Below are 19,969 nucleotides of genomic sequence, written 5' to 3'. Positions count from 1 at the left end.
TATATATATATATATATATATATATATATATATATATATATTATTACCTTAATACTTCCTCTGTTTTTTTTAGTTGACACCTTTCTATTATCACGCTTGCCAACGCATGTTTTAAACGCTTAATAACTCTAATTATCAACATTGTAAAATTATAAAAATTGGATATTAATAAAATATACATCGAGACGTCAAACAAAATCCTACATGACTATATTTTATCGTATCTATAGATCACAAAAGCGAGTCAAAGTGTAATGTGTGAATAGTGTAAAAGTCAAACGGTGTCAACTAAAAATAAACGGAGGAAGTATTATTAATTATTATACAAATACTATAAAAATAAAATAATCATTTATATAATCCTATTTCAATAAGTAATTAACCTTTGACATTACTTCCATAACTCATAATTGAAGAGGAAATAATAATTCAAGGCATTTGGAATTTTTGATAAAAATAATCCATAGATAGAATCATAGAATAACAAAAAGAGAAAACTAAAAGGGTAATATTGTAATTTTGTGTAGTCTAATTTGCAGCTAGTTAGTAGTGATTAGTGATTTCACGTGTGTGTTCATTTGCTTTGGAGTTTGGAATTTGTGCAAAAAAGACAAACTGAATACTCCTAATTATAAATCCCTAGACCCAAGTGTATGTATCTCTACCTACACCCCCAATTACCTCCATTATCTACACCCATCAAAATGATGTGTTTCATAAGATCAACAAGATCGCTCACAAGTAACAATCCGACAATGATTTCTCCCCAAAACTACTCCCACTGCTCTACCTTAGCAACCCAATCGTCGTTGGAAAATGTGCTTCTCTCTCTTTCAACGCCGGAGTACTTTGATTCTTTGATTCCGCGTCGCCAGCAGTGACCGAGATGAATGTTCGTCTGCTTCACTCAGAAGTGTGTAATTTAATGAAGCATTTTAATGAAAATCATTTAATCAACCCCAAATCTCTTTTATTTTTCCTGTGAATTTTGGTTCCTCTAAATTTTCTATCTCTAAGATAGTGAGATACTTTCTCTTTCTAATTGACTGGTTTCATAAGTATAGTTAACCATCTTTTTCTTTCCCATTATCAAGCAAGAAAGAGGGGAGAGAAGATTATTTTCAGTGATTCTCAAATGAAAAAAAAAATTAAAAGTAGTACTTCACATTTATTTTAATTATTATTAAAAAAAAATCTATCAAATGTTCATTTAGATAACCTTTATGTTCATTTTTAGAAAGATTAATATTCAACTTATAGTAACTAAAATTAAAGACAAATTATCAATTTTATTCATAAACTTGAAACAACAATTGTCAATTATATTACTTATTTTTGTTATTAATACTGTTATTCGGTGAATTTTGGATAGCAAATTTAATTTGTCGTAAAGGTTCATTTTAGATGGACTTTATGTTCACTTTTAGAAAGTTTAATATTCAATTCTACTTATAGCAGCTAATATTTAAAGATAAATTATCAATTTGATTTGTCTACTTGAAGCATCAATTATCAATTGTATTAAATATTTTATTAATTAACACTATTATTCGGTGAATTTTGGATGGCAAATTTAATCTATCGTAAATGTTCATTTTAGATGAAATTCAGGCTCAATTATAAATGTTAAATTTAAATAGGATTCATGTTCATATATAAAAGAAATAATATTTTAATTATTATAACTAAAATTAAATTCATATCAATTTGATTTATGGAATTGAAGCATATATACATCATCGATTATTACTAGTATTACTTATTTCGCGAATTAAAAGTTAAAACTTGTATTCAGTGAACTTTGGGCAACTAATTAATTTAATCTATCGTAAATGAGCATTTTAAATGACGCTCATTTATGGCCATCTATTTATAAATGTGCAATTTAATTGATACATGCTCATTTTCTTTTCTTTATTACATGTTCATTTTCATATTGGAAGATGTTCATTTGAAATTTAATACTTGTTCGTTATTGACTTATCAAAGTAAAAGATGTTCATTTATACAATATTCATTTTCATATCTAAACATGGTCATTATCAAAGTAAAAGATGTTCATTTATACAATATCCATTTTCATATCTAAACATGGTCATTAGTTTAACACTTATAATTATTTATTATCACATTAAAGGTGATAATTATAATACGAAATACATATTTGCTATAACACTTGTATATAATTATTTATGAAGTGACTATAATAGTACAGAGTAGTATGTTCATTTAAATTTGTTTAGTTGCACGCATATGTTCATTTAGAAATATCGATATGTTCGTTTACCTAGAGAGTAAAATGCTCATTTCTATAAAATCTCATAACATATACTCGTATGTAGTATAAATTATTAATTCTTCTCTTTTTACGTACTTTTTTTTTCACAAGTGGTCACATGGTATGACTAACAACATCGAAAACACGATGTTATAAAGAGTTTTGTTTAAATATATTGAGCACAATATCATCCTACTAATTTTTCTGAAGTAACACTGCCATATCTTTAATTAGAGATCCAAAAACACAATAATGCAATCAGATAATCTACTACTCGTATCATTCATTTTTATTTTCATGTTGATGAATGGTTTATAATTTTTTATGCAGTATTATTGTAATAAATATACATTGTGTACAAAGTTATATATATATATATATATATATATATATATATATATATATATATATATATATATATATATATATATATATATATATATATATAGATAATAAACATGCTCATTTTAAGAGACATATATGTACATTTTAGAAGCTACATACGTTCATTTTCAAGGTCACAAGTTGAACATATATATATATATATATATATATATATATATATATATATATATATATATATATATATATATATATATATATATATATACACACACACACGGTGGTTTGAGCTCTTTCAATCTCTCTCATCCTCATCAATCCTCTGATCTAGCCGCTTAGTCTGACGGAACTTCATCTCCAGCCACAGTAACTATTGTTGCTTCATCGTTGTCGTCATTGCCACCACAACAATAACAATTAAAAATCGTCATCGTTACAACTTTTGAGCAAATCTTCATCCCTACCAAAATTAGGGAATGTTGGCTTAAATTTTCTTTATTTGCTTGTTGTTGCTTTGATTAGGCTTGTACTTTGCTTGTTTTATATAAGCTAGGATTATCAATTTGTGATCATCAATTTGGGTGAACTCGATTGACGTGCATATAAATTCGACAGCTTCGCTAAATACTCTGTTTGGTTCCTGCTGTTGTTATTATTGTAGCCTTGTAGGGACAAGGGGTAAGTACGGTGCTCAAGGGCAGCAGAGTAGGTGTGAGTGAAGTGCGGTGATACGGTGTTGAGAACGCGTTTTGTTTAGTCGTTAGAATGGGGGTGCAGGTATTTAAGTGTAGGCAAAAATTTGTAGAATACTCCTAGTAAGCTTGGACGCTTGGTGCAACTTCTTTTGGTAATTTTTGGGCTTTTTACTAGATGTAAAATATAAAAACTTTGGGCCAAATTTTAAGGGGGGGCAAGCCCTTGCCCGCCCCTTTAAAGATCCGCCCCTGGTTATAACGGTTAATAAAAATAGTTGGTGGTAATTTGAAAAGACTTTAAAAATAGATGGTGGTAAAATAAAAATTAATAATAATAATAATAAATAAATAAATAAATAAAATAAAAACTTTTGGTGGTATTGTACAAAATGATTATAATAGTTGGTGGTATTTTACAAATTTTCCAAACTTTTACATATCATGATCTGTTAATCAAAATATTTTTCCTTTAATTATTCTAGCTAATTTAAAGCTAGATCGAGTTAAGCTATTGTTTGCTTATTGTATAGTTCATCTGTTCTTTTTTACTATACATGTTTCATGTATCACGCTTATCAGTGCATAAATTTAACCATCAATAGCTATAATTTAAATTAGTAAAGATTATAATAAAAAAAAAGATATTATGGAAGTATGTAATGAAACAGTTGTAAGAACATTTCATATGACTGTTTTTCCTTATGTATAAATAGCAAAAATTTGATTGTCAAAAGAGAATGAGTGAATAGTGGCAAAGTCATGTTGTTGTCAAGATAATTGCGAGCTTATTGAGTTTATGTAAAACCAAAAAAAAAAAAAAAAAAAAAAAAAAAAAATCTTTTTTTTTTTCAAAAACAGATGAACTCTTTAGTTTACAATAACTAGGTTAGTTCACGTGCCATGCACGGTAATCTTCAATAATCAATTATTAAACTATCATTATAACTAGTTTTTATAAACAAAAAAAATTCCAAAAATATAGTTGACAAATTTTGAGCAAAATAAGGGATTACGAAAGATATGTTAGATATTAACTGATGTAGAAAATGAGCAAAATTATGTTAAGATTTTTTTTTTTTTTTTTAGCTATAGAAATATTTGTGTTAAAGATATGTCAAATCTTTTATATTTTAAGTAATTATATTGTACGGAGTATAAGGTTAGGGAATTTTTGTAAATAAGATTTGTTTCTTTAATTGAATTTTATTCGAAAAAAAATAAGGACACACCAGAAAATGAGATGTGTCATTACTGGTGTGTCTTTTAGTATATAGTTATTGATAGTACGCAATCAATTTCAATGCACCAAAAAAAAGCATAAGCTTGGGCTGTAAATAGACCTGTTCAACGGGCCTGATTAAGGCTGGGTCAAACCTTAATTAAATGGGTTGGGTCGGGCTAGAGTCAAGGTTAATCTAAAATGGGTCGGGCAATATCACCAATTTCTTTTTTCTTTCTGAAATTGCAATTAATATTAGATTGGTGGACGATCATTACAAATCCAATCAAATCATCATCGATTCCATAAACACCTGACAAAAAAGCTAAAATTCATGAAGTTACCAAATCCGCAGACGATCTACAGTGAAGCACGATGGAGCAATCAAAAGAGCAAAGGAGAGAGGTTACTAATATGGGAGAAATTTAGGGTTTATAATTTGGGAATTGAGCATTTCTTTAGGGTTTATATTTGAGTGAAGAGAGATAGAGGTTTAAGATACTGAGAGCTAGAAAATTAGAGTTAGGAGAGAGAATCAAAAGATTAGAATGCGACAGAGTTAGAATAGCGCAAATTTTAAGGTGCACCATGGTGCACATAGAAATAGGAGCACCACGCCTATTCTATTGAACATTTAGTAAAAAAATTATGAACAATTGCAAATTTTGAACATTTTGTAAAAAAATATGAACAACACAAATTTTGAACATTTAGTAAAAAAATATGAACAATCGCAATGCACCACTCCTATACTTTTGAACATTTAGTAAAAAAATTCTGAACAATCGCAAATTTTGAACATTTAGTAAAAAAATATATGAACATCAAAATTTTTTGAACATTTAGTAAAAAAAAAGTCTGAACAATATCGCAATACACCACGCCTATACTTTTAAACATTTAGTAAAAAAAATCTGAACAATCCAAATTTTGAACATGTAATATATTAAATACAATACTATATAATAAATATTAATTTTTGTAAAGAAATTTGTTTGACTCGTAATAATTCAATAGTTTTGTAATATAAACTGAAAATTTACTACATATAAAATGAACATTTCTTTTATAAAATATTAACATATAAAATTACATGTTAATGTTTAGTTTTTGTGACGTGTTCATATTTTTTTAATAAATGTTCATTTTTTGTAAAGTGTTCAAATTTATATATTTAATGTTCAAAAATATAGTCGTGGTGCACCTATTTCTAGGTGCACCATAGTGCAGATAATAACTATTGTTAAAATAGAGGATAACAAGCCCTCAAAGTGTAAACCTTTTCCAGCTTTTTTAAAACCTAGTCTAACCCTTTAAAAGCCCATAATTTGAGAACTCTTTAAAAGATCGCACATTTTATATATGGTCCAGCCCGGCCTTGTTTAATTTAGGGCTGGGTCAGGGCTTTTAGTAGGGCCCTGTTCATTTGTACAGGTCTAGTTGTAATTATAAAGTATGGACTCAAATAGTTATAAGCTAGATTTGTAAGGGTTAATAGTATAATCTTAGTTGTATCCTTTTTTTTTATTTTTTTATTTATTTTTTTTTTTTGAGGAAAAGTTGTTGTATACTTGCATTATGCATGTATGCTAAAGCTAATCTAATTTATATAATATCCATCAAAAAAAAAAAAATTATATAATATCCGTCTTTAAAAATCCAAACTTTATTTCATGACCAAATGTTGGGTAAAAAGTGATAAGGTCAAATGGGTTACCATTTGGAGAGACAAGTACTTAGACACTTAAATATATTGGGCTCGATTTAGGCAAAATATTGGGCTTCTAAATGTAACCAGTCTCTGACTACAAATTTTTACCTACACTTCGGGGTAGGGAACATTGCCTACACCCCCCCCACATCCTCCGTGCATGTCCCGTCCTTTCCTTTTATTTATGAATTTTCTGTAAATTTTCATAACATGTTCATCTCTGTATTGGTAAATGTTCATTTTTGTATTATTAAATGTTCATTTTTTAGCAAGGAGTTTTTTTTCTTCTAGTTAATACTTCGTATATTTTCTGAATTTTATTTTTAGAATTTTCTATAGATAAAACTGAAAGCAAGTTCATTTATAAGGATTACTGCACTCAAATCATTTCTATTATAAGAAATATTTCATCATCAAACGTTCATTTTTGTTTATTTATGTTTCAACATATGTTCTTTTTTATATCATCAAGTTGAATACATATACATACATCTAAGAATTTTATTTATTTAAATAAAATGTTGTTAAAAAATAATATCCAATATAAAATAAATTTAATTTAATTACAATACTAATACATTTCTATTCTATTTCATGTAATTGTTTCATAAACATGAAAATGAACCATTCAATCCTACATGTATATATGTGTCTTGTTAAATGAACATTCTTAATTGTTACATTTGGTATAATAAAGTGTCTATATAGATATATCCTCCTTGTTGCACCTCTAATCATATGAAATTTGTGTGTTTTCCATGAAAAATATAATCCGATGAGCATAATATATTTTCCGCCTTCAACTTCCTTGCTTGATTATAGTACAATAAGAGATCACGTAAAAATCGTAACAAACATATGAACAAATTCCAAACAAAAGTACGTGTAAGGATTCAAAATTGAACATTTACGAATGAATAACAATAACAAATTCGAAAATGAACACACTGTAAAGTAATAAATTAATAATACATTTTCTACGATGAATGAACAATATGTGATGATTTTTGAACATTTTATGATATGTGAATGAACATACATTAATATATGTGTAAATATTCATTAATATGTGTGTGAATTTACACATATCCAAGTGAACATCTATGTATCAATATTCGAATAAACATCTATCAATATTAGAGTTAAAATGTATGTATATATTAATTTAATATGAAGTTGAACATGTATTAATATAGTTTATGTGAATATTTTCAATATGAGAATAAACAACTATGTATTTAAATCTAAATGAACAATTGTTTAAATCCCATTATACATTCATTAATAACTGAATTATCATAAACAGAACTAAGGTAGTGTTCTCTCAAGACTGGACCCTAGTTGATCTTATCTAAGGTAAGAATGTGAATGATCATATACTAATATCATAATGAACATCTATCAAAATGAAAATGAACATTTATCCCAAAGTCATTTTCATTATAAACTAGTTCAAATTTCAATAATTCTACAAAAGCTCAACTAATTCTGAAAATTAGCACAATTGTACTCTATATTTCAACGGCAAATAATTTCATAATTCCTTATGATTTTTACATATGAGCATTATATAAATATGTGAATATACATATATCCAAGCAAAGATGCACAATTTATGTATTAATATTTGAATAAACATCTATCAATAAACAATTTTCATGCATGTAGTATCAATATCCAAATGAGCTGAGACTCATGAGAATTTCTAAATAAGAGAATGAAATGAATGTGAATTTAAATCTAAGTGACTATTTTTCAATATGAGATGTACATATATAATACTCCAATTGAACATTTATCAAAATTCGAATGATCACCAATTAATATGTGAATAAACATATATATAGGTCATAATGAGCATTTATCAATATGATAATGGATGATATAAAAAAGAAATTTCCATTATTAGTCATAACAGTCATAAGAACTAAAACAAGTTGTAAATAATTTTTAAAATTTTAAACCAATAATTAATAATATAAAATCACGCCTTAACACAAAATTAGAGAATATCAAACAATAACATAATTCAACTACAATTATAAGACTCACTTACTTCCACAAAAAAGTATAAGAAATCACAAATTCTTACTCAAAATCTTTAATTCCAGAGAAAAATTTGATGGAGATGACAATAATATGAACATATATCAGAAATCTAATGCTCGTATATTAATATGCAAATGATCATTTACTAATACACTAATGAACATCTATCATAACGAAAGTAAACATTCCTCAACAATTATTTTCCACACTAAACTAAATTTACATATTAATAATCTGACGAAATAGATCAAACTATCTAGAAAATTAGGACAACACTCTGTTTTCAATTATTTATGTCTAATAATTATATTATACAATATAATAACACACCATAAATCAATTCAACACAAGAGTACATCAAATATTGATATAATTCAACCCATATATTGATTTTTTTTTCTAAGATTTGACAATCAATTTGGGGAAAAAAATTAGAGTAATCACATCAATATTTAATTAACAATTATATCAAATCATTGAAATGAAAAAAGGAGAGACAAATTAGTACCTCATCAATGATTCGCGTCAACAATGAAGCTCCCATAAGAAGTGATATGAATAGATGATTAATAAATTTTTATGATGAAAAATATGAAGGTTTTTAAAGAGAGAAATTAAAGATGAAGGTCTTTGGAGAGAGAAAATGGATATGATGAAATTTTTTGGAGAGAAAATAAAGGAGGATGATTTTTGGAGAGAGAAATCATAAAATAAAGTTTTTTAGAAGATAACAATGGTGGTATATATATATAATCTGTATTTATTTGGAAGGGAGGTAAATTATTGGTGGTGGCGGTGGCGGGGAGGGGGTGTAGGTATATTTACCTATACTAGGGTGTAGGCATTAGTAATTAGTCTCTGACTTTGCATCAACAACTTTAGCCCAAAACGATAAAATTTAAATTTTGACTAGCGTTTTTTTGAATAGAGGTTTCCACAATGGATGGCTAATTACAATTGTCTTTAAAATTCTTAATTAAGGAAAATCTGGAAGTTTGGTTATCAATTGAAAAGATAACATGTAACCCTATTGGAGTACTTAGGAATAAGTATGTAGCTTTTTATTACCAACTCAATCAAATAAACAACTAGCAATTGCATACTAATTACCAAAGCCCTTTCTATATACTCCGCACTAATATATATTGCAAATACTAATAGCTAATCAAAGCATATAAATAAATGTGATCAATTATTGCTAAGTAAAAACAATATTGGATCACTTTGTTTTTATCAATTTGTAAGTAAAAACAACAAATGTGATTAATTATTGCTACCAGGTAATTGCTAAACCTACAGAGTAATAACATTTAAATCATATTAGATCACTTTGCTTTCACAAATCATATTGGATCACTTTGTTTTTATAAAAGAAATGTGTAATTTTTCACGTTAACTTATTTTAGTTGTTCCCGTATATACAAATTGGGTTAATTTTTAACAACTCTTCCATTACCGCTCTTGTAAATTTTAATTTTTGACTACTCTACATCTTGTAAGGCAGAGAAGAACTGTAAATCCCACACACTAATTCTTGACAAGTCTACTAGAAAAACTAAACTCCCTATGTTTTAGAAATCGCAAAAGTTTGACTGACTTACGTGTCAATGCATAATTTTGAATAATTTGTAATAAGTATAAAAAGTTGATATATTAGGGTTTTTTTTTTTTTTTTTTTTTTTTTTTTTTTTTTTTTTTGAATAAATGATATATTGAAAATATACAAAGACTAATCTAAATGTTTTATATGGAAACATATGAATACTATTTTTTTAAAACAGGAAATTGGAAGGACACTTGTCCACTTCCTGTTTTTCCTGTTGTAAAATAATTTTTTTTAATTAAAAAAAATTATATGTCTCTTCCATCCCAATCCCGTAATCATGCCTATTCAAGAAAATAATAATAATTTTTTTTTAAAAAAAAAATCATACATCTCTTCCCTCCCAATCCCCTAAGCCTATTCGAGAAAATATTTTTTTTTAAAAAAAAAAAAATCAAAAATCATACATCTCTTCCATCCCAATCCCCTAATCATGCCTATTCAGAAAGTAATTTTTTTTATAAAAAAAAATATTAAAACAAATTTAGTGTTTTATCTCAAAGGAAGTTAATTGTTCATAAACCCACCATTGATAATAGTAAATTCCTTTTTGTTTCCATTTCACTATGCATTCATATTTAATGTTTTCCTTATATATGATCAAAATTTATTTTCCGCATTTAAAATAATTGCTATGTTTGATTTTTATAAAGGTCATTATGGACCAAATGACTAATAGCGAGTGAAGTTCAAATTGGGCTACAAATTCTCTTTTGGTAAGTATATTTCTTTTATTTTATGTATATTGCAGAACAATAATAAATTAGAAAAATAAATTTATAGCCCTTATATATATATATATATATATATTGTATTGTGCAGTACAAGATTTCTTTATAAATTATCCAACAACATTTATAAATTGTACTTCTTTCGTCCCTTTATTAGAAGCCTATTTTTAGCATTTATTACCCACATAATAAAGAGAAATAGACTTCTAATTTAGGGACGGAGGGAGTAACTATTTGACAAATTATTTAAATAATTAAATTTGATAGACTTTTAAGTGTATTGTACATTAAAAATGCTAATCTAACACTATTGTTATAATATTGCCTATTATTATAAGATTCGATAGTGTATATATATAATGGATAGTTTTCAAATGGCTACAATAAAATTGTGATCATTGTATTAAAACAAATCACAACCATTCATTTATATTGTCTAACCTGAACCGTTGATATGGTTTATATTTATTTTATTTTAAAAAAATTTGACAAAAAAAAAAAATTGTAAAAACTACCACGATCAGTTTCTTCTTTATTGATTAGTCTATATATTTTTTCCCATTTACTTCTCTTCATTCAATGATTCAATCTTTGCCTGTGATCCACGTATACTGGTTATAATTATTTGCTATTGGCTCCAAGTTCAACCATTGTTGTCTTCTCGCAATGGATGGGATAACAAAAGCCGCATGTCTGTTTTTGTATGTGCTTTTTGCGCATAGTGATATACTGATATGGCATTAGATCAAGTCAATTGTTGCCTCTGAATCTGGCATCCAATTAAGGTTGCTTAAATTTTTTGCAATATATATCCAATTTAAAACAAAGAAAACAAAGAAGTAAAGGAAAAAAATTACTGAGTAAGAAGAAATTGATAAGATCGAAAACTGATAAGAATGTGATAGTTTTAAAAAAATCTTGTTCAAATTTTTTTTTTTTAAAAAAAATAAAAAGTAATCATATCAACGGTTCACATTAATCAATTGAAATTAACGATTACGATTTGATTTAATATAATGACCACAATTTTATTGTGGCCATTCAAAAGTCATCCTATATATAATATTGGGATCTTATTTTTTTTATTAATGTATTTTTTAAAATAAAAAATTATAATACAATAAACCGCCGTGTATCGTATGGTATGAGTTTAAAACTAGTGTTTTTTATATATAATGGCGAAAAATTATATTCAAAGTAAGTAATTTATAAATAATATACCTGTTAAACTGATACAATTATTATAAAAAAGAGATTGTATATGTTAAAGAAAAAATCCCTTCCCCAAGAAAAAGACAGAAAAATCAAATTTGATCACCGTTTTTTTCAAGACTTGTAAACGGTGAACTTCCCTTTATTTTAACAACACCCAAACTTGTCAAATCCTTGATTCCTAGGAATCCCATAATTTCCCCTGCTTTTCCATCATTTCCTTTTTTCTTATTCCCAAAAACAGAGTCTGGTTTCCTGTTTCCGCCGCCTACATCAAACCAAACGAAACCCACTTTATCCCCTTCATTAAATAATCAAATTCCCCCATTTCAGCCCACTGATTACTCTCCAAGTGCCTAATTATATATCCTTCCACTCTTCCAAACACTAAAACACCATTCCCTTCATTCCTCAAAAACCTTCAATCATTCCCTTAAACTTAGTTTGATCAATGGATCACGGAGCCTTACCAATCAAACCCCTCCAACCTGGTGCAGGTACACTAGGCCGGCACCTCGGTCGCCGGCTAGTTCAAATAGGCGTAAGAGACGTCTTCTCGGTTCCCGGCGATTTTAACTTAACTTTATTAGATCATCTAGTTGATGAGCCGGAGCTGAACTTGATCGGTTGCTGCAATGAGCTGAACGCAGGGTATGCTGCTGATGGGTATGCGCGAGCGAAAGGTGTTGGCGCGTGTGTTGTCACGTTCACTGTTGGCGGGCTTAGTGTGCTTAACGCTATTGCTGGAGCTAATAGTGAGAATTTACCTGTGATTTGTATTGTTGGTGGGCCCAATTCTAATGACTATGGGACTAATAGGATTTTGCATCATACTATTGGTTTGCCTGATTTTACTCAGGAATTGCGTTGCTTTCAGACTGTCACTTGTTTTCAGGTAAATATTCCCTTCATTTTATTACCATCCTGATTTTTTTAGTGATTATGAAAGCATTAAATGGTGAGTGTGCACTGTGCAGTATGTCTAAAAATGATATGATAAGAGAATTTAGAAGAAGTCCTAAGAAAAGGCCGTTATATATTTTGTAAGAGAAAGTATAGCAAAATTGTAGATATGATCATATTTGCATAAAATACCAATAATTGGTTTCACCCATTTTCTAAGTTTTCACTTTTAGAACTTGTTCTTTTTATCTTATTTAGATACTTATTTTTTAATAAATTAAAATCAGATTAGACCAGATCAAAATGATTCAGATCAAACTTTTAATTATCATTTACTTATCATAAATATTGTTAATTGCGTATTAAAAAAATTATAAAAATTACATATTTAAAAAGTTTAGTCAAATTCTTAAATCAGATCAAACCAGATCAGATTAAAATAATTCAAAAAACCTTTAAAATTTTTAACCAGATCTACTTGTTTCAGGTGAAGAGAACAAGTCCTTACTAGAGGTGCAATTGTATTTCATTAATCCCTTATTCTCCTAACTCTCGATCTCATTTTTAAGCAAAATACTCACATGCATGATTCTATTTATACTTTTCCTTTGTTTACAACTATCTCTCCATCTCCTCCCCCCCCCCCCCCCCCAATGGTGGGGGTTCGATCCTCGTCCCTCCCCAATCCTATGATAGGGTGGGGGGATCCCCTCATATCTTACCATATAAAAGAAGAAGAAAAAAAATCTAATATGTCTCAAGAAAACAAAAGAGTTTATTTTTCTAATGATACAAATAAATAGGTAAATGGTACATTATTTATTATATCATTGTGAAATATACAAGTACTAATAGGACAACATGCACTAAGTACTCTAAGGGTTATTATTTAGGATTATAATGACATTTTATTGGATACTACTGTACTAATGGTACATAAGATATTATACCACAATGACATATAACTAGTACCTATGAATATATTGAGTATTTTGTTGTTAAGGTACTTGGCAAATGTTTGGGTAAGTTTCATATTTCAGCCGCTTTTAGTTAACCAACTCCAAGTAACGCAATATGCATCTTTTTACGAAATTATTGGAAATGGGATCAAAATGTTACCTGCTTGCCGCATTTTTTGGGTTGGGAGTGCTCTGTTGCTCATGTTTGATGTATAATGTGTTGATCATATAAACACAATAGGCGGTGGTCAACAACTTGGATGATGCACATGAGCTGATAGACACAGCAATTTCAACTGCTTTAAAGGAAAGCAAGCCAGTTTACATTAGCATAGGCTGTAATCTGCCTGGAATTCCTCACCCGACTTTTGCTAGGGATCCTGTTCCATACTTCCTTGCACCACAGTATGCATTTTCATAATGATTTTCTTCCTTGTATTTATTAGATAAAACTAGAACACGTAAATTCTATGTTCTGTTTCTGGTTTATGACACTGAGTTTGCAATGCAGTAAGAGCAATCAGTTAGGCTTGGAAGCTGCTGTGGAAGCAACAGCCGAGTTTCTAAACAAGGCCGTGAAACCTGTCATTATTGGTGGACCCAAACTTCGGGTCGCAAAGGCGCAAAAGGCATTTGTAGAACTTGCAGATGCATGTGGTTACCCTATAGCAGTCATGCCATCAGGTAAGGGGCTGGTGCCTGAACACCATCCCCACTTTATCGGCACATACTGGGGTGCTGTCAGTACTAACTATGTTGGTGAAGTGGTCGAATCAGCTGATGCTTATGTTTTCGTGGGTCCTATTTTTAATGATTATAGTTCAGTTGGGTATTCCCTGTTGATCAAGAAAGAAAAAATGATCTTAGTGCAGCCTAACCGCGTGACTATTGCTAATGGTCCCTCATATGGATGGGTTTTCATGGATGACTTCTTAAGTGCATTGGCAAAGAAACTTAAGAGAAACACCACAGCAATGGAAAATTATCGACGGATATATACCCCTCCAGGCATGCCTCTAAAGTGTGGGAAGGATGAACCACTCAAAGTCAATGTTCTCTTCAAGCATATACAGGCAAGCCATTTTCTTTAATTTATTCACACAACAATCATTGCATTCATGGTGCTTCAATTTATGCACACAACATTCATTGCATACATGGTGTTTTTCAAGTTATGCACACAACATTCATTGCCTTTAATGATTAAAGCTCAGTTGGTTATCCCTGCTGATCAACATTCATTGAAAACAAGGATCATTCAGCTATATTCAATTCTTTTGGCATGCTTTTCTAAATTCTTGACGGACTTTAAGTTCAATTTCATTCAATTGTTATTTGACATTGTAAAGGGTATGAAAACAGGCTATGATTGATGGGAATACAGCACTGATTGCAGAAACAGGAGACTCATGGTTCAATTGTCAAAAGCTCCGGCTTCCAGAAGGATGTGGGTAAGTTGAAGCAACTGGAAAACATTAAATCTTTATTGAAACGATATCTGCAACTTTTATGCATTTCATATGTACAAAAATGAATTGGATCCCATTGTGACATAAGTACATACCATGGTGTACAAGTCATTCATGATGATTTATTACCAGCCAATGGGTTTGAGCTAGGAAGTACGACATGCAAGCATATACATGCATTTTGTGGTTATGAATGTTGGCTGCTAATGCTATAGTAGATCTTATTAATGAACCTTTTCCCTTCAAGGTTCTTTCCTTTTTATCAGAAGTGTCTATTGACTTCTAAAGTCTGATCATGTATAACTCATGACTGAAACTGTGGATGTGTGTTCAATATATATACAGGTTTGAATTTCAGATGCAATATGGATCAATCGGTTGGTCTGTTGGTGCTACATTGGGATATGCTCAAGCTGCCAAAGACAAGCGAGTTGTTGCTTTCATTGGTGATGGGAGTTTTCAGGTCAGCTGTTAATGAAAATTTACCACTTTTGGGAAATGTAACGTCTTTTTGAATCTCATGCTCAGTTCAGCGTATTGAGGCTGCTATTCAGTCTGCCATCCTAACAATTTAAAGTACAGTTATTATGTTTGGTGGAATACGATACAGAGTGGAAAACTGACAGTTTCTTTTTATCTTATTAGGTCACTGCTCAAGATGTTTCAACAATGATTCGGTGTGGACAAAAGAACATAATATTTCTCATCAACAATGGCGGATATACAATTGAAGTCGAGATTCATGATGGCCCCTACAATGTGATTAAGAACTGGAACTATACAGGCTTTATTAAGGCTATCCATAACGGTCAAGGAAATTGTTGGACTGCAAAGGTAGTTTACCACTTATATAAACTTATTTGAATTCTGCATCTCCTTCTAGTTATATTTTTATAGACTTTTATGGTCAATGCATGTTTTCACTCGTGTTCATTAGCTCAACTGAGACCTTAATGCGTAAGATCAATTCAGTTTTTTGGCCACTTAAAGAGATGTAGAATCATGTGTAGTTTTAAAAGCAATTGATCAATCATTTGGTGCATAATTTCTCAATTATCAAACGGCTGATAACAAAAATGTGGCTTAGCAAATGATTGAAGAAATTCTTCATCTTGTCAAGTGCTGATTTTAATTTGTTGTTGTGAACAATTGTAAAATGCAGGTCCACACAGAGGAACAACTGATTGATGCAATAGCTGCTGCCACGGGTGAATATAAGGACTCTCTTTGTTTTATCGAAATCCTTGTGCACAAAGACGATACCAGCAAAGAACTGTTGGAATGGGGATCTCGCGTTGCCTCTGCCAACAGTCGGCCTCCAAATCCTCAGTAGTGCTTGATTTTGTAGTCCTGTCATCAAGCTTATCAACTGTTGTAGCTAATCTGTGGTGGCTTTAAATAAAGGCTGTACTAAACAATGACAGATTTTGTATGGTTTGTATGTAAATAACTGTTTTCGTCCTGTGATATGTGTATATTGTTGATTGACTTATCAATAATCTACCGATCTGAGAGGATAAATAAATTGTTGGTCCTAGTTTAATTCTTTGTTCTTTTAAGCTTAAACAGATTAGCCCAACTTTGATTCAAAATGATCTACCCTACTCTACTTGACATGAAAATAAACAAAAAACATACTCAACTATGGCCCAACTCCAATAAACCCGCATTTCATTAGTCATTACCCAATTCAAATAATTCAATTCAGACTTAAATTATAAACTCCATCCTGTCATCTTACAAATCAACCTAAGGTAGGTCCTAAGACACCTTATGTGAAAATGAACACTACAAAAATTGATAGAATTTTTTATCATTAAGTAACCTACTTAATAATCTACTCGAAATGTAAGATCGAAACATGCATCGTAATTTAACTTCTGTTATCCGATTTAAGAAATTTACTTGGTTATCTTCACATCAAAACATTTATCATTTTTATGATCTGAATTGACATTAACCAATTAAAGTATAGTATGTATTAATCACACAATTATGATCCAAACCGAATTGACACAAACCAACCTTGATTTCGAGCTATCCGTTGCCCACCCTCTATAATGCATGATATTCATTCATAATTCATACATCCATCAATTAAAAACAGGTTAGTAAATCAAGCAATTCCCAACAACTTTCCATGTGGGAGGGCAATCACACGTTCATACCCCATCTAAATTCCACATCCTCAAGAATCCTATTCCATCCTCCAAACTAACACCTTTAAACAACTAATAAATGCAACACTACCTCTCTTTACATATACACCAACCAACTATAACCATCAAAAATTTAATTCTTTACCCATAAAAAATTTAATTTTTTCTTCATACATAAACTCCTTAAGGCTCTATATAAACCCTTTTAAACCCCATCATTCCTTATAACCCCATACCTTCCAATTATTATTTTTAGTCTTGAGAGAAGACTGTCCTAACCTCAGCGTATAAATACAAACTTCCAAAAATGTCGGCTCAGTTCATAGAAAAACACCGCGAAAACGCAGAAATATACACCGGTTCAGACCTATGCAAGCAAAAATCAAAAGAGCTTTTACTAGAAATCAACATGCCTAATGGTCTACTACCCATGGATGATATTGAGGAAGTCGGGTATAATCGTACGACTGGGTTCGTGTGGCTAATCCAAAAAAAACCGATCCAACACCGGTTCGAAAAGATCGGTAAACAAGTATCATATGATACTCATGTTACGGCCTTTGTTGAGAATCGTCGGATGAAGAAACTTCATGGAGTTAAAGCTAAGGAGCTCTTAATTTGGATCACTCTTAATGAAATTTATATTGATGATCCTAATTCTGGTAAAATTACCTTTGGTACCCCTACCGGTATTTCCCGCACTTACCCAATTTCTGCTTTTGAGGTGGAAGAAGAGAAGAAATGAAAGGGTTTTTCAAGGGGTAAATTTGGGATTTCACCTTTTTACATTTGGGATGTCAACTCACTTTATTAAGCTTAATCTTGGAGATTTAGCTATGTTTTTAATTTGATCTTGCCCTACTAAACCATTATCTATGCTTTTAAGTTTATGATAGTTTATGTTTACTTTTCTCATCTAGTTTTAAGTTGCGTGTTATAGTATACCAAAGCGGAAGCTACCTTACTAATGCAAGTTTTTACGGTTTATTATATTAAATGTGTGATTATTATTTATATAATAAATGTATTCTCGGATTCTACGTATGATAATTGTTGTTATAAGGCATCTTGTACTAAGTATAATTGTTCTTCATTTATCATATGTTGTTCTAAGACATTTGTTTAATTGACTCAAACTCTAAAGAAATGAATAGTAAGAATTAAAGATCCAATAATAAGTGGCTAATGATATTGAGAATCAATTAAGTATATTTTCTTAAAGTCAAAAAATATTGTTCAATATTCATTATTCTTCACCCACTTGCGAAGTGTTGTGATCAAAGCATAAGTACATTATACAATCATCTTTAGTCCTTCCCCATTTAAGACCAAAATATACATTCGCACAATTAGGACAATTTGGTAAGCATGGCATACGTTTTTCTACATCCTACAATTACTTATTGTAAATTGCCTCAAATATGTTGTCAAAAAACATAAAAATTGCCTTAAATAAATAATAATTCTCCTTTAATTGTTAAAGGGTTAGAATCAAAATGAGATCTAGCTTTAAAGTGTTACATTCAAAAAGAGATTTGTAACTTTTTATTACTCGTAGCATTTTGAGTATGACATACACCTTTTACTAGCTAAGCAAGCTAGGTGGACGTGTAGGTCGAATTTCCTTAAATCGCAAGGAACAAGCTAACAATTTTCCCACAAAAGGAGAAGTTTGAAGATAAATGCCAAATAATAAATCTTGTGCCCACGTAAAATTGACCAAAAGAAAATTTACAGATTATGACGTTTGTGACTAATAACAAACATCCTTGTTGTCATCATGCATTTCTTAAGGTATAAAAAAATGACATATTTGTGCAATTAAAACAGCTTCAACTACCAACAAGACCCACTCATCTCATATTTATTTTGTACTTTTATAATTAATAAATTTTGAACTTAAAGATTTTAATACTACGTCCATTTAATATTAGTTGTAACTTTGAAATATTATTTGTGAGATATAAAATATTTCAAAGTTACAACTAATATTTAACATAGGTACTTAACTTGCATATATATCCCAAGTCCGCCTTTATAATTCCAAAATAATTGTTTTGTTTTTATAAATTTATATGTTGTCTTGTCTTTATTTATGTACAAGCTTAGGCCCCATGCCAAAGGTAAATCTTATTTTTTAAAAAAATTAATTATATTTAATAAATAAATTATTTGATGAAACATACACATCAAATATATAGAAATTATATTGCCATAATTTATATTAAAAGGCAAAGTAAAGTTTTAATAATATATAATCTATATTAAAAGGCAAAGTAAAAATTGTACTACTAATAAATTTGAATGTAGAGAGTGAGGGATAGCTCAAGTGGATAGAGCTTCCTCCCGATTTCAAGAGATCTTGAAATCGATTCTCACCACCACCCTTAAATTTTAATAATAAGAATCAATTTTATTAAACTTTTTTGGCAAAATCGTATAAGTCCTCGATCACTTCATTTGCTGAACTGAAATATTTTTACAGAACTAAAATTATTTTTGTTGAACTTAAATTATTTTTTCTAGACTGAAATTAATTTTACTAAACTGAAATTATTTAAACTGATTTTCTATTATATTTCTTCTTTAATTTTACTGATTTTTACTAAACTGAAATTATTTTTGCTGAACTGAAATTA

General features: G+C 29.6%; 2 protein-coding genes across 2 annotated transcripts; both read left to right on the top strand.

Annotated features, from left to right (window-relative positions):
• The first annotated feature begins 11,947 nt into the window (after positions 1 to 11,947).
• On the top strand, positions 11,948 to 16,670 carry LOC145579339 (pyruvate decarboxylase 1-like). Its single transcript, XM_081636577.1, has 7 exons — positions 11,948 to 12,735; positions 13,944 to 14,107; positions 14,214 to 14,775; positions 15,065 to 15,153; positions 15,517 to 15,634; positions 15,817 to 16,005; positions 16,334 to 16,670. The coding sequence occupies exons 1-7, from the start codon at positions 12,292 to 12,294 to the stop codon at positions 16,502 to 16,504; spliced, it is 1,737 nt and encodes a 578-aa protein (XP_081492703.1). The 5' UTR covers positions 11,948 to 12,291; the 3' UTR covers positions 16,505 to 16,670.
• Positions 16,671 to 17,637: 967 nt separating this feature from the next.
• LOC145578162 (uncharacterized) lies at positions 17,638 to 18,075 on the top strand. The gene has a single exon (XM_081635535.1). The coding sequence runs from the start codon at positions 17,638 to 17,640 to the stop codon at positions 18,073 to 18,075; it is 438 nt and encodes a 145-aa protein (XP_081491661.1).
• The last annotated feature ends 1,894 nt before the right edge of the window (positions 18,076 to 19,969 follow it).

This window comes from Chenopodium album, chromosome 14 (assembly GCF_948465745.1).
Source record: "Chenopodium album chromosome 14, dcCheAlbu1.1, whole genome shotgun sequence".
Classification (NCBI taxonomy): domain Eukaryota; kingdom Viridiplantae; phylum Streptophyta; class Magnoliopsida; order Caryophyllales; family Amaranthaceae; genus Chenopodium; species Chenopodium album.
Note: the sequence above shows the minus strand (reverse complement) of the source record. Positions and strands in the feature narration are given on the sequence as shown.